At 37.7% G+C, this 12,220-nt stretch overlaps 1 protein-coding gene across 1 annotated transcript in view; it reads left to right on the forward strand.

Moving 5' to 3' along the window:
- The window catches only part of EXOC4 (exocyst complex component 4), a 737,569-nt gene that overhangs the window by 680,517 nt on the left and 44,832 nt on the right, over positions 1-12,220 (forward strand). Inside the window, exons 16-17 of the mRNA XM_012739746.3 lie at positions 5,701-5,879; positions 8,488-8,647. Coding sequence (XP_012595200.1) covers positions 5,701-5,879; positions 8,488-8,647 — 339 coding nt within the window. The remainder of the gene's footprint in view (positions 1-5,700; positions 5,880-8,487; positions 8,648-12,220) is intronic.

Here is a 12,220-nt window from a genome sequence, read left to right on the forward strand (position 1 = left end):
TTTTCTGATTTGTTTTGCGATAATTTTTAGATTTATTTTCTATTTATTTACAAGTAGACAGTGAAATAAATCATGTGTTTTCTAGGAATAGATAAATGCAATAGGCAGAAGGCAGGGAAAAACACCCAGTAATATTCTGATGCTTCTGCTACCTGGGTTGCAAAGAAAAACAAGGGAATACCAATTTAATTATTATCGCAACTCCTAGAATTTATACTATTGATTGTGTGGTTATATGACATGTTGTATATTCAGAATTATCTATTTGTAGTGTAGTTAATTCCAAGTGGGATATTTGCAACATGTTTGAGGAAGGTCTTTTAAATCTTTAACCCCTATTCTGGTCTTATTTTTGTACATGTTGGCAATACTATTCTTAATACTGAACATGTTTTAGTCATTATTTATTAATTTTACAAGAAACCATACAGTGCTATAACACCCATTGCTGTATCTCCTTCAACAATAGTTTAAAAACAGAAAAAGGTAATTTTAAGAATGAATCAGGCCAGGCGCGGTGGCTCACGCCTGTAATCCTGGCACTCTGGGAGGCCAAGGCGGGTGGATTGCTCAAGGTCAGGAGTTCAAAACCAGCCTGAGCAAGAGCAAGACCCCGTCTATACTATAAAAATGGAAAGAAATTAATTGGCCAACTAAAAATATATACAAAAATTAGCTGGGCATGGTGGTGCATGCCTGTAGTCCCAGCTACTCGGGAGGCTGAGACAAGGAGGATCGCTTGAGCCCAGTAGTTTGAGGTTGCTGTGAGCTAGGCTGACGCCACGGCACTCACTCTAGCCTGGGCAACAAAGTGAGACTCTGTCTCAAAAAAAAAAAAAGAATGAATAAGAACAAAAGACTGAATTTTAGAGTCCTGGATGCAGAATTATATTTCCTTGACTTTTATTGAGAACACTAAACAAATTTATTTTTTATACATTAAATCTCCTCACTTCCTTTTATAACATGGTTTCACCATTCAGGCTGCTCTCTTAATGAGTATGCTCCATTTTGTCTTTGTTCCTTTTAAACTTTTAAACTATGGTACATGAAACTAACAGAATACTCCACATATGGCTCAGACAGTGAATGTGGACATGCATATTCTGTCCTTGTCATATTAACAATTTTTTTAGGGGGGGGTTGTACAGTAATGCTACGAAATGAATAAGACAGATCTCACTCAAATCATTACGTTATAGTATAATGATGCTAGAATAGAGGCTGAGTGCTCTGGGTACTCTGGTGTGTGACTGTGGAGTAACTGTTAGCTGTTCCAGGAGTGTCTTGTTCATTGTTATGTCCCACCCCTGATCCTGAAACAGCCCTGCTGCATACCAGGTGCTCAGTAAAAACTTGATTCCTAAGAATTAGCTGGTTTGAAACCGAACCCAGATAAAATAAGTGCTATTCCTCCAAACAAAACCTGTTGCTCTTTAAAGAAAATGAATTGGTTTGTAGACTCTGTGTTAGCCTATTAGTCCACCTGCAAGTCTACTACATGAATCTCAGAGGCACAAAAACTGTGGCCAACATCATCTTCGGCATCATAATCCACAACTGTTTGTTATATTCCCATCCTGCTGTATAAAAGAATTAGAACATAAGCCCTGTGGTCCAGGAGCTGGTGTGATGAAGAGGTGTCTGGCACTTTTAGCCAAGAAGCCACTGTAATAAGAGTGCACAGATAGAACAGGGAAAAAAAAAGTCTTGGAAAAAAATTAATGGGATATGCTAGTAAAATGTCCGGAACAACTTCAAATGCCAAAAATTTGTCTTACTCCCCAAAATATCTTTATATCCATAACTCGTATTTTTCTTTAATGTTGTTAAAGTTCAAACCAAAAAATATTCTCAAGTCTAGCAAATTCTGTGTTAAAGGACCCATCCAAAGAGCATTTGACATTTTACCTGTGTCATTGTAGGTCATATTTAACCACCAAGCAGCCCCTTTCCACAGTTTGAAGCATAAGGCACATGATATCCCTAAGAGATGAAGGACATGGTTGAGACCATTAAAAATTATTGAGATTTTTTTCCCTATTTGAACTTTAGAAGAAGAAAATTAAGTTGCCATTTGAGTCCAACATGCCAAGAATGTCACCTTTATCAGCTGATTTTTCTCACCATCAGGAGGGCTCTGAGTGGGTTCAACAGCAACTGCCTGTCACTGTTGGGATCCTAAGTGTGCACTTTCTGAAAATCAACCATCCTGCAGTGTAATCAGCAGTGTTTGCAGAAAACCTTAATGCCAAAGTCATGTTAAGGTCAGCAACAACATGCCAGAATTTAAAAGAAAAAAAAACTTGATTTGAATTTGACATTCTCTGATGGCTATTTTAATTTCTTCTTCTTTTTTTTTAAATCTCTGAACATTTGGTAAGAAGAAGATAGTATCTTAAACAGTGGTTGATCTCTCCTCTCTGCCAATAGCTTCAGAATCTCATAAGGTCTCACTTCCCATTCATAAGAATTTCCTAATTAGTCTCTCTACTTCCATTCTCTACCATTAATCCACTCGTATTGTACTAGAGTGATCTTGCCAAAGCTCTTATCTGATTATATCATTTTACCTCTTAAAATTCTCCTAAGTCTCCCTATGGCTTCTAGAAGTCCAGATCTTTTAGGTGATCTCCAAAGCCTATGATAACCTGGCCCCTGCCCATCTCCCAAGCTCACCTCATGCCTCTGTCATGTGACCTGTGTACAGCAGAAAGGAACCACTCACCATTCCACAGAACCATCCTTCATTCAAAGTCTCATGCCTTTTTTACAAGGTTTTGCCATTGTCTGGGGTCATAATGTCTGTAATTTAATTTAAAAATACTTTAGCGTAGATGCTTAAATTTTACTTTCAACTAAGTGCTATTTGGTTTAAATTTCAACCACAGTAGCAATCAGTTGCCCTAGTCATGAATCCCACCCCAGGGTTGGTCAACTTTCATTATATCAGAACAGTCACATTCCAGAGGGGTCTGTGACCAGTGCTAAATACTGGTACCCTGACCAAAACTATACATGTTGTCAATTAGTATGTGAATGTCAGAATGAGTTTTTATTTGTGCAACTAGTCATTAGTTAATTAGCATCTGTTAAGATGAGCACCCATCAATGAAAATTAGCAATAATCAAGATATTTGGATTCTCTTGCATGAACAGGTTATAAGAATATGACACATCCTATTAAAAACTTAGCTCAATATGGATCATGGAACGAAATGTAAAACCTAAAACTCTGAAACTTCTAGAAAATTTTTGTGACTTTGTTTAGGCAAAGGTTTCTTAAATATGACACCAAAAGCACCATCCATAAAAGAAAAAAATAAGTGAACCTCATCAAAATTAAAATCCATTGTTTCAAAGACATTGCTAAGATGAAAACACAAGCCAAAGATAGGGAGAAAATATTTGCAAAATGCATATCTGATAAAAGACTTATATCCAGGTATATAAAGAACTCTCAAAAATTAATAAGAAAACAAACAACCCAATTATAAAAATTAGGCAAATGATATGAACAGATACTTTACCAAAGATATATAGATGGAAAATAAGCAATGAAATATGCTCAACATCATTAGTCATTAGCAAAATGCAAATTAAAACCACAGTGAGATACCACTATATATCTATTAGAATGACCAAAAGAAAATTTCTTTTAAAAAAACTGACAATGCTGAGTGTCAGTGAGGATGCAGAGCAATTGGAACTCTTGCACATTGCCAGTAGGAAAGCAAAATGGCACAGCTTCTTTGGAAAACAGTTTAGCAGTTTCTTATAAAATGAAACATACTCTTACTATATGATCCAGCAATCCCATTTCTAGGTATTTACTTGAGAGGAATGAAAATTTATATTTACACAAAAACTTATAGATGAAGTAGCTTTATTCATAGCCAAGCAAAACTGGAAACCACCTAAATGTCAACTGGTAAATGGATAGACTATGGAGTATATATCCATTCAGTGAAAGGCTGCTTGCTCAGCAATAAAAAGGAATGAAAAGAACATAGATAAATCTCAAATGCTTTATGCAAAGCAAAAGAGCCAAACCAAAAACACTACATACTGCATGACTCCATTTACATGGCATTCTGGAAAAGACAAAACTGTAAGGACAGAAAATAGATTAGTGGTTGCCAAAGGCTTAGTGGTAAGTAGGGATTGACTGCAAAGGGGAACAGGGAATTTTGTAGCTGATAGTCATGTTCTATAATTTGATAATGGTGGTGCTTATACAACTGTATGTGTTTGTCAAAACTCATAGAACTGTGCACTAAAAAGAGAGAATTTTACTGTTTATAAATTATTTCTCAGTAAACCTGACTTTAGAAAGAGAAAGATGACAGGCAAACAAAGCCTGTGGTTGTATCATTAGGGATAACGCCCAGGGCTTTTGCAGCCATTTGTTTAGGAAGATCTCTTGTTCTTGATGCCAACTATACGGATGACAGAACGCTGACTCTGGTTTGTCATGCCGTCTGCCCCAGTGAACCTTCCATGCAAGATCAGTCATAGCAATGAAAAAGATGCATAGTTAGGACTGCGCTGGGCTTACGGATCAACGTGTTGGAACGGTGCCTGCCAGTGGATGGTGTTGGTTTTGAGCTTTCTGTTTATTTGTTTTTGGGTTTTTGTTTTTTTTCCCCAAAAGTAAATGCCTAGATGTGTGGCAAAATTTGGACAGACACTTTCATTACAAATTTAAAAAGCTGTGGAGGTATAACCATTCCTTACCTACCTCCGACTTATTTGGCAGTTACTAGTATCTACCAGAGAGAACCTAAGAATTGTGTAGAACCAGACTGACTCAGGCCATGTCAACACAGAAATGTTCTCCTTCCTCAAGCTCATTCAGATGCCTTCTGTGAGATTCAAGTATCACCTCCCATCATGAACTTTTTCTGGCACCCTTTCTGGCAGATTTCCATGGCACCCAGGCTTGGAATGAGACCATATTCTCTTTCTCTTGTTTTTTCTTGGATCCGCCCCACTAGGCTATGGTGTCTTTAAGGCCACAAATTATCTTATATTCCCAGGACGTATCATAATTTCTAACAAATTCATAGATGTTTGGAAAGTAATTTATTGAACTAATAAATTTAACAGCAATAAATATGCCTAGTCATAACAGCCAGCACTTACTGTGCACTCAGCATGTGCCACTTTCTGTGTAGTAGTTCCTCACAACACCTTGGGAAGTAGGTGCTATTATCACCCCCATTTCACAGGTAAGGAAACTGAGGCATTGAAAAATAAAGTAACTTGCCTAAAGTCATACAGCTGGTAAATGTTGGAATTGGGAACCAAAGCCAAAGTCGTCTCCTTCCAAAACCTATACTTTTAAGATTTGTAAACTTTGCCTCTCATTTTCAGTGCAATAATATCTGTTTTAAGACATAATGCTTTTCACACTTTGCATACAATCCTGGCATTAAAAAGAATTTTAGAACTCCTTACTATATCAACCCTATATGGATTAAACAAGCCAAAATCACAGAAGCCAGCTTGTTCCAGATCACTGTTGTTCTATAGAATAACTAAGATGGCTTTCTGGTTAAAAAGGTGGGAGGTAGTTTACATAAAAATTTACAAGGCCACTGCTGCTTCAGATATTTTGGTTCTCTGTCCCAAGAAGACCATGATCTTCACTGGAAAGATTCATTATTAACTGTTGTCCCCATCTTTCTTTTTTTTCAGGGTTCACTGTTTCCACTATCTCATCCCTCTTGCGAAGGAGGGAAACTATGCCATTGTTGCTAACGTGGAAAGCATGGATTACGACCCTCTGGTGGTCAAGCTAAACAAAGACATCAGTGCCATTGAAGAGGCCATGAGCTCCAGCCTTCAGCAGCACAAGTTCCAGTATATCTTTGAAGGTACAGACCTTGCTTCTGTCTCGGGGGTTCGAAAGGAAGGAAGGGTGAAGGTTTCCCCGAGATGCTATATTATTGACGTTAAAAACTTATAGAAAAAGTCGTTTGTTTGCTTGTTTGTTTGTTTGAGCGAACTCTGCCATACCTGGCCGCTCTGTGTTTGACTAGTTAGACAACAATATGGCTGCCATCTGCTCCTGGTTGATAAGGAGATTTAATCCAAGATAAGGCAGATGGCTGCCTCCCTGACATGCCACTGATGAGATTTGAGCGAATGTGTGGAGGGGGCCGTAAATGAACTCGAGAGGAGCTTATAAAAGAAAAAGAAAACACGCATACACAATGAGGAGAGAATCCTGAAAGACCCCTCATTGGCTAAAGTTATCGCTGGAATGGGAAGTTTTCTCATGGAATGCGTTATCATCTGAAAGAACAGAAGCCTCTGATTACGGGAGATGTTTGGAAGGCTGCATCCATAAATGCCTTCAGGGGCAGGCAGGCAAGGAAGGGTGTGAGAGACAGCAAGTACCATCTAAAGACATTTATCGTCACAATTGTGACAAATGTGCCACCAGCCAAATATTTTTCATGGTAAATTTCACCCATAGGACCCCTGTTAGGATTTCAAATTATATTCCCTTTTTACTCATTTTGGTTTGTTTGTGTGTAGACCTAGATGCCAAAAGTATCTGTGTTCTCTTACAGAATAAAACCAGGATTATTTAAAACAATTAAGAAGGTACACTGTGCACAGGATTGTGGCAAACTGACAATGCATGACCCATGCTTGCTTCATGTAACAGTTATATTCCAGCAAGTTTGGACACACACACCCCAAATTCTATTTCCCCATTAAATAATAAAGATAGAGACATGCTCTGATGGGGAATGTCCCTGAAAGACTTAAGCCAAAAAGTATAAGTGATTAAAGGGTTAGCTGTTAGTTAGCCCCATGGCACTCTGGTATATCCAGATATACCAGTGAATTTTGTGGCACCTACACTACTCTGCAGCTTGAAGCTGCAGTGACCATCGGAGAATTTGCTTTTATCTTAATACACAGAGTTCCTCTTTGCTCTTGACTGTGACTCTTCCCAGCCCTGAGTATCATATTAGAATATGTATTTCTTTAATATAAATCTTGTAACTTATTATTTCTTATTCTCTGTAAATAATGCACCCATCGTTGCCTATACTTTGGACAGACCACATTGTACCATGGAAGGAAAAAATAATACCTAAAGTTACGGGCTCAAAAGAATGACACCAAAACTTGACCTACAGAGATTTATCAGAGAAATAAGTTGTCTGGCTTTCAATATACAATCCATGTACATTTACAAAAGTGAAATCCTATTTCTTTCACTTTCAGTTAGCACAGACAAGTTTGTGGTCTTGAGGTGATGTTGGGTGAGTGTAACTGAAGCAGGAGAAAGCATTTTCCTCACTCATTTTCTACCTCCACCTTAACCTAGGGAAAAGTCATTTTGAAAACAGAGCCATTGAACCTTAGGAAGAGCCTGACATTCACATCTGAACCTTTGAATCTCTATGAAGGGACTTAGGACTTCCAAAGAAGAAAATAACAAAAATAGGAGACTGCTTGGGACTAGCCAGACCAGCTTTAGAATTCCTAGGAAAATGTCCTACTAGAGTCCAACTTTGCAAGAATAGGAAAAACAGAATGAATACACGTTTACTGAATTCCATTTAGAATTAAAATCTAACTTTTAAAAATAGTAACCCATATGCGCTTCACGTTGTTCTGAACCAGCATTTCTCAACTTAATTACACGGGATATCCTGGAAGAGACCTGTTAGTTTGTTGATGTCCTGAGCTGCCCTTAAGTAAATTCCATAGGCCATAAGACAGCCCTTCAGACGTAAGAACATACCACATAGGGGACCCCAGAATAGGTGTCTCATGCAAACTAAACAACCAACATACGATCTACTTTTCCTTAGCCCTTTGCTTCTGATTACATTCTCTCCAATTACTGCTTTAGAAATATACCCCATTGCCAATGTTGGAGTGCGTTAGCATTATTGCCAGTAACCCAGTTTCTTACTGATTTATTTTTACTTGTCAGTGCTGAAGTATATTAGCATTATTGTCAATGCCCAATTTCATATTGATTTATTTTTACTTAGGTAGGCTCCCAGTCAACTTTTGAGACAAAAGTATGCCCCACTGTTTTGGAGGAGAAAGGCAAGGCCAAATAGATCATTGTATGTACATGTGCTCTTTCTGCTTCCCAATTATCTATACAGAAAAGCAGGAGTTCCTATGCGTGTTAAATAGTTTATGACAACCTGGCATGTTCTCTAAGCCCTTGCCATGGTGGCAGTAGGTGCATATGCCAATGCTGGATCTCTGGATATACCAGGTTTTGTTGCCAGCATAAAGTCTACCCGTGTATAGCTACTAGGACAATGTAGAAATACTCTGAAATTACTGTAAGATCAGCAGATGCAAACATCAAAGATACGTTTTCTTTGGTCATTTAAATTTATGGAGTATTAGAAGAGAGAAGTTCTGTGCATGAGTTTCTGCAGGTTGCCACTCATCTATCTTCTCTTCTCTCCCCACTGCTCTGTGTGGACCCCTCAGGCCTGGGCCACCTGATCTCCTGCATCCTCATTAATGGTGCCCAGTACTTCCGGCGCATCAGTGAGTCCGGCATCAAGAAAATGTGTAGGAACATTTTTGTTCTTCAGCAGAATTTGACCAACATCACCATGTCTCGGGAGGCAGACTTGGACTTTGCAAGGTAGGATGGAAAACTGGGCTTAATTTCTTATACCAAAGCCAAGACCTCATTGCCTATAAAGTCATTTTTAAAGATGGATTTTTGGTACTTAAAAAGCTTAATTTAAAAAAAGGAAGGAAGAAAGAAAGAGATAGATGTTCTTAGATCATAAAGAAGGTAATTCTACAAAATTCTATTGAATGTTTGACATCACTTAGGCAGATAGTTTTTCCTGCTGTCTGACCTAAGTTGTTCTTACTACAAAATTTTAGTAATTTTCTTCCGAGTATAAAATATATATATATATTCATTTTATAAAATATGTAAGATAAAATACAAAGACTAATATAAACATCATGCATAAATCTTTGATCTAGAAACTGTGATATTTAGGATACTTTATCCTGGCTTTTGTGCATGTCCTATGTGTATTTATGACTTTCCCCACATATATATGTGTAGGATTTCTCTTTTTACAAAATTGGAACTATGTTAATGTAATTTCATATTAACTTAATTGTTTTTCCTTATCAGTAATATTCTTTGAAAGCATGATTTTTCCCACATTCATTAATACTCCTTGAAAACATTACTTTTAATGGTTGAACAAATATTCTGTGGTATAAATGAACCATAATTTATTTTTTCATCCATTTGCAAATTTGGGGACATTTGAACTTTTTTCCATTATTTTCTTTCATTGTAAATAACATGTATTGAGCTCACGTTTACGTGAATCTATTTCTTCATCTCTTCCTGTCTTGTTCCAGTTGAAACCTATCTCCTCCTCTTGTTTTCTGGGAGGAGCATGGGTACTTATCACTATCCTTTCTCTTTTCTAGGTTTGCTGATCTCAATATTTAATCTTTTTCTATAATATACTCTTTCAAATTTGAGAGTTAATTTTGTTCTCTCTTCATTTGGTCTTAACACTGTCTATACTTTACTTAAAACATCAAAGCTCTAGTACTTTCATGAAAGCTTAAACAAATTTGAAGGGGATAGATGACAATTATGGTATCTCCACACTGTATTGCTCTTTATACATATGTGGATTATTCTATAAACTCCTTCATTTTACAGAAGCCTTTATGGCTAGGAAGTCATTTGTTTTTAATAACCCAGAATGCCCCTGCCTAATATTTAGCGCTTCTATGTCTTTTCACTTAATGTTTTAATTCCTTCAAAAGTCTACGAAAATTTGAAACAATTCTTGAATCTTTTAACGGAATGATGAAATATTATCTACTTTGACAATTATAAAGACATATATACTATGATCATTATTTTGAAAATGAACTGTATATGTTCATTTTTAACCTTTCTTCCCAAATCTATTACTCCATTTGTTCCATTGCTACCTTCTTCCTCTGCTTTTTGGTTCTTCTCCTTCCCTTTTTTTCCCTGTTTGCGGGAAAGTGTGTGTGTGTGTGTATTTGTGTTTTCATTAAATTCCCTGTTTTAGGCTAAATTTGGTGGAAAGCCTTCCTTGCTCAGATTAGGGAAACCAGGTGTGACTGAATGCTGCATTTATTTGGTCGCTCTAGTGGGGAATGATCTCATTATTGAATTAGTCTAGTCATAATAACATTGACAAGGGGAAGTTAAGAACATGGAGGCCTGAGGGATACAGAGAACCGTTACAAATTCTCTGAGGAATATAATTCCTAAATTCAATCATCCTTTTTTAAATGATTTTTTTTATTTGCTGAAGTAAGTAAATTAACACAGTTTTTGGCAGCCAGAATGGGGCCTGAACGCGTACTGGAGAAACGGGCATCCGAGTAATGCAATGCTGACTGGGCGGTATCGAGGTTGACATCAGTGGATCAGGTGCTGATGAAGCGTTTCTTCAGGAAATAACTGAATGGCAACAAGTCCTGCCTTTCACTGTTGAACTGGTGAATTACGTCCAAGGAAGTAGGTAGAAGCGGACTGTGATCACTTGGGAGAGGTTCTGCTACCATTACTCTTTATTCTTATATGGATTATGAAAGGAAATAGGCTAGCATGAACAGATATAGCCTTGAATGATTCTGTCCTTCTGATCCTGGCTCAGAAGACATCTCCTGCCTAGACCGTAAGCGCCAAGAGGCTGTCACTTTGTGTCTCAGAGCCTGGACCAGAGTAAGTGCTCACTATGTGTATCGAATGAATGAATAGGGATATCAAATCAAGGCCTGTTTTGGTGTTGATGACGGGCTTGCATAATGACAGCTTCGTGTATCTTTAGTTCCTTGAAGGTTTAGCCAGCTGACATGGGTCAGTTTTCTTATAGGCTTATAAGAAACAGCATCTCCCTTGCAGTTCTTTCTTTGTAAAACAGAAAACATTGCAAGAAGGAATAATGTAGCCCTGCTATTCACAGTCCCTTTCTCTCTCATTTTCTCTTGCTCTCATATAGACACACTTTATAGCCTTATTTTTTTTCCCCTTTTTGTTTTTGGTCGGGACAGGTTTTGCGAAATGGGCTCCATCAATTCTACCAAATTTGAAACTATGTAAAATAAATATAACAGGGATACCAAAATAAGCCAGAAATAATAGACTGCAGCAGTGTGCCTCAGCATTCCTTAAGCAATGTCTAATCAAGCATGGACAGCATCTGTATTTCCAGCAAATCTCTATAGGAATGTTATCTTCTAACACAGTAATTAATCACTAGTTGCCATGTGTCAGAAAACTTATTTAACGAGAAGTTGCAAAGTGCTTGTAGTTGTTTGTTTTTTTTTTTTTTTTTTTACTTCTGCAGCCTTCCTGGCCAGAGGAAAGTACAATACCTTTCAGTAATAAAGACACAGGGATCTGGAGTGATTCCATTTATGTTGATTCTTCTACTCGTGGTGGTGGTGTCTGTCTCTTTATACACACATTTTCTCTAATCTCTAATAGGAGGATAAATCTTGGGTGAGCAAAGGATCAAGACAACCTGTAACGTTACCAAAGGTACAGAGAGCCCCTGTCCTCTGTGGTTGTGATCACTTAAGCTCTGCTATGATTTTGAGCCTTTTGACCCCACTGTTAATTTTCAGACTCAGAAAGATTCTTTGTCCAGGAAAATCACTGGAGATTAACTGGAAAGTAGAAGGGCTTTATGAGTGTGCTTTTTTAGTTCCTTTCATCACAAATCATCTTAACTTGAGCTGTCATGTGCCTTTCCAAAAGTGAGTGTCTGAAGCCTCCTAGGAGTCCAGGTGGTGACAAGAGAGGTCTGAATATTCAAGCATTGAAGTCCCCATGGTGTATCTGGCGATCTTTAGAGTTTAAGTGAAGCCATCATTCAAAAAGAATATTCCAGAGTTTTCTTCTCAGTTCTCCCCGTCTACCCTGTTTTCCCTTTTGTATCTGTCCCTTTCATCTCAGTTGCCTTTCCTTTCTCCTTTGTTTCTCCTATCACACTACTTCCTGCTTTCATCCTTCAAGATTTCATTGCTCCTCAATTCTTTCCCCTTCATTTTGGTCTTCTGTAGACTGATATCTCTCATTCTTAAATCTGACAAAGGTAAAGAAATGAATGCTAAGGTTCAGGAAGTGGTGAGGAGAAAAGTTCTGACACACAAGGCGGCTTCCTTACCCTGGATCAAGGAATGCTTT

The sequence above is a fragment of the Microcebus murinus genome, chromosome 9, assembly GCF_040939455.1.
Source record: "Microcebus murinus isolate Inina chromosome 9, M.murinus_Inina_mat1.0, whole genome shotgun sequence".
NCBI classification, from domain to species: domain Eukaryota; kingdom Metazoa; phylum Chordata; class Mammalia; order Primates; family Cheirogaleidae; genus Microcebus; species Microcebus murinus.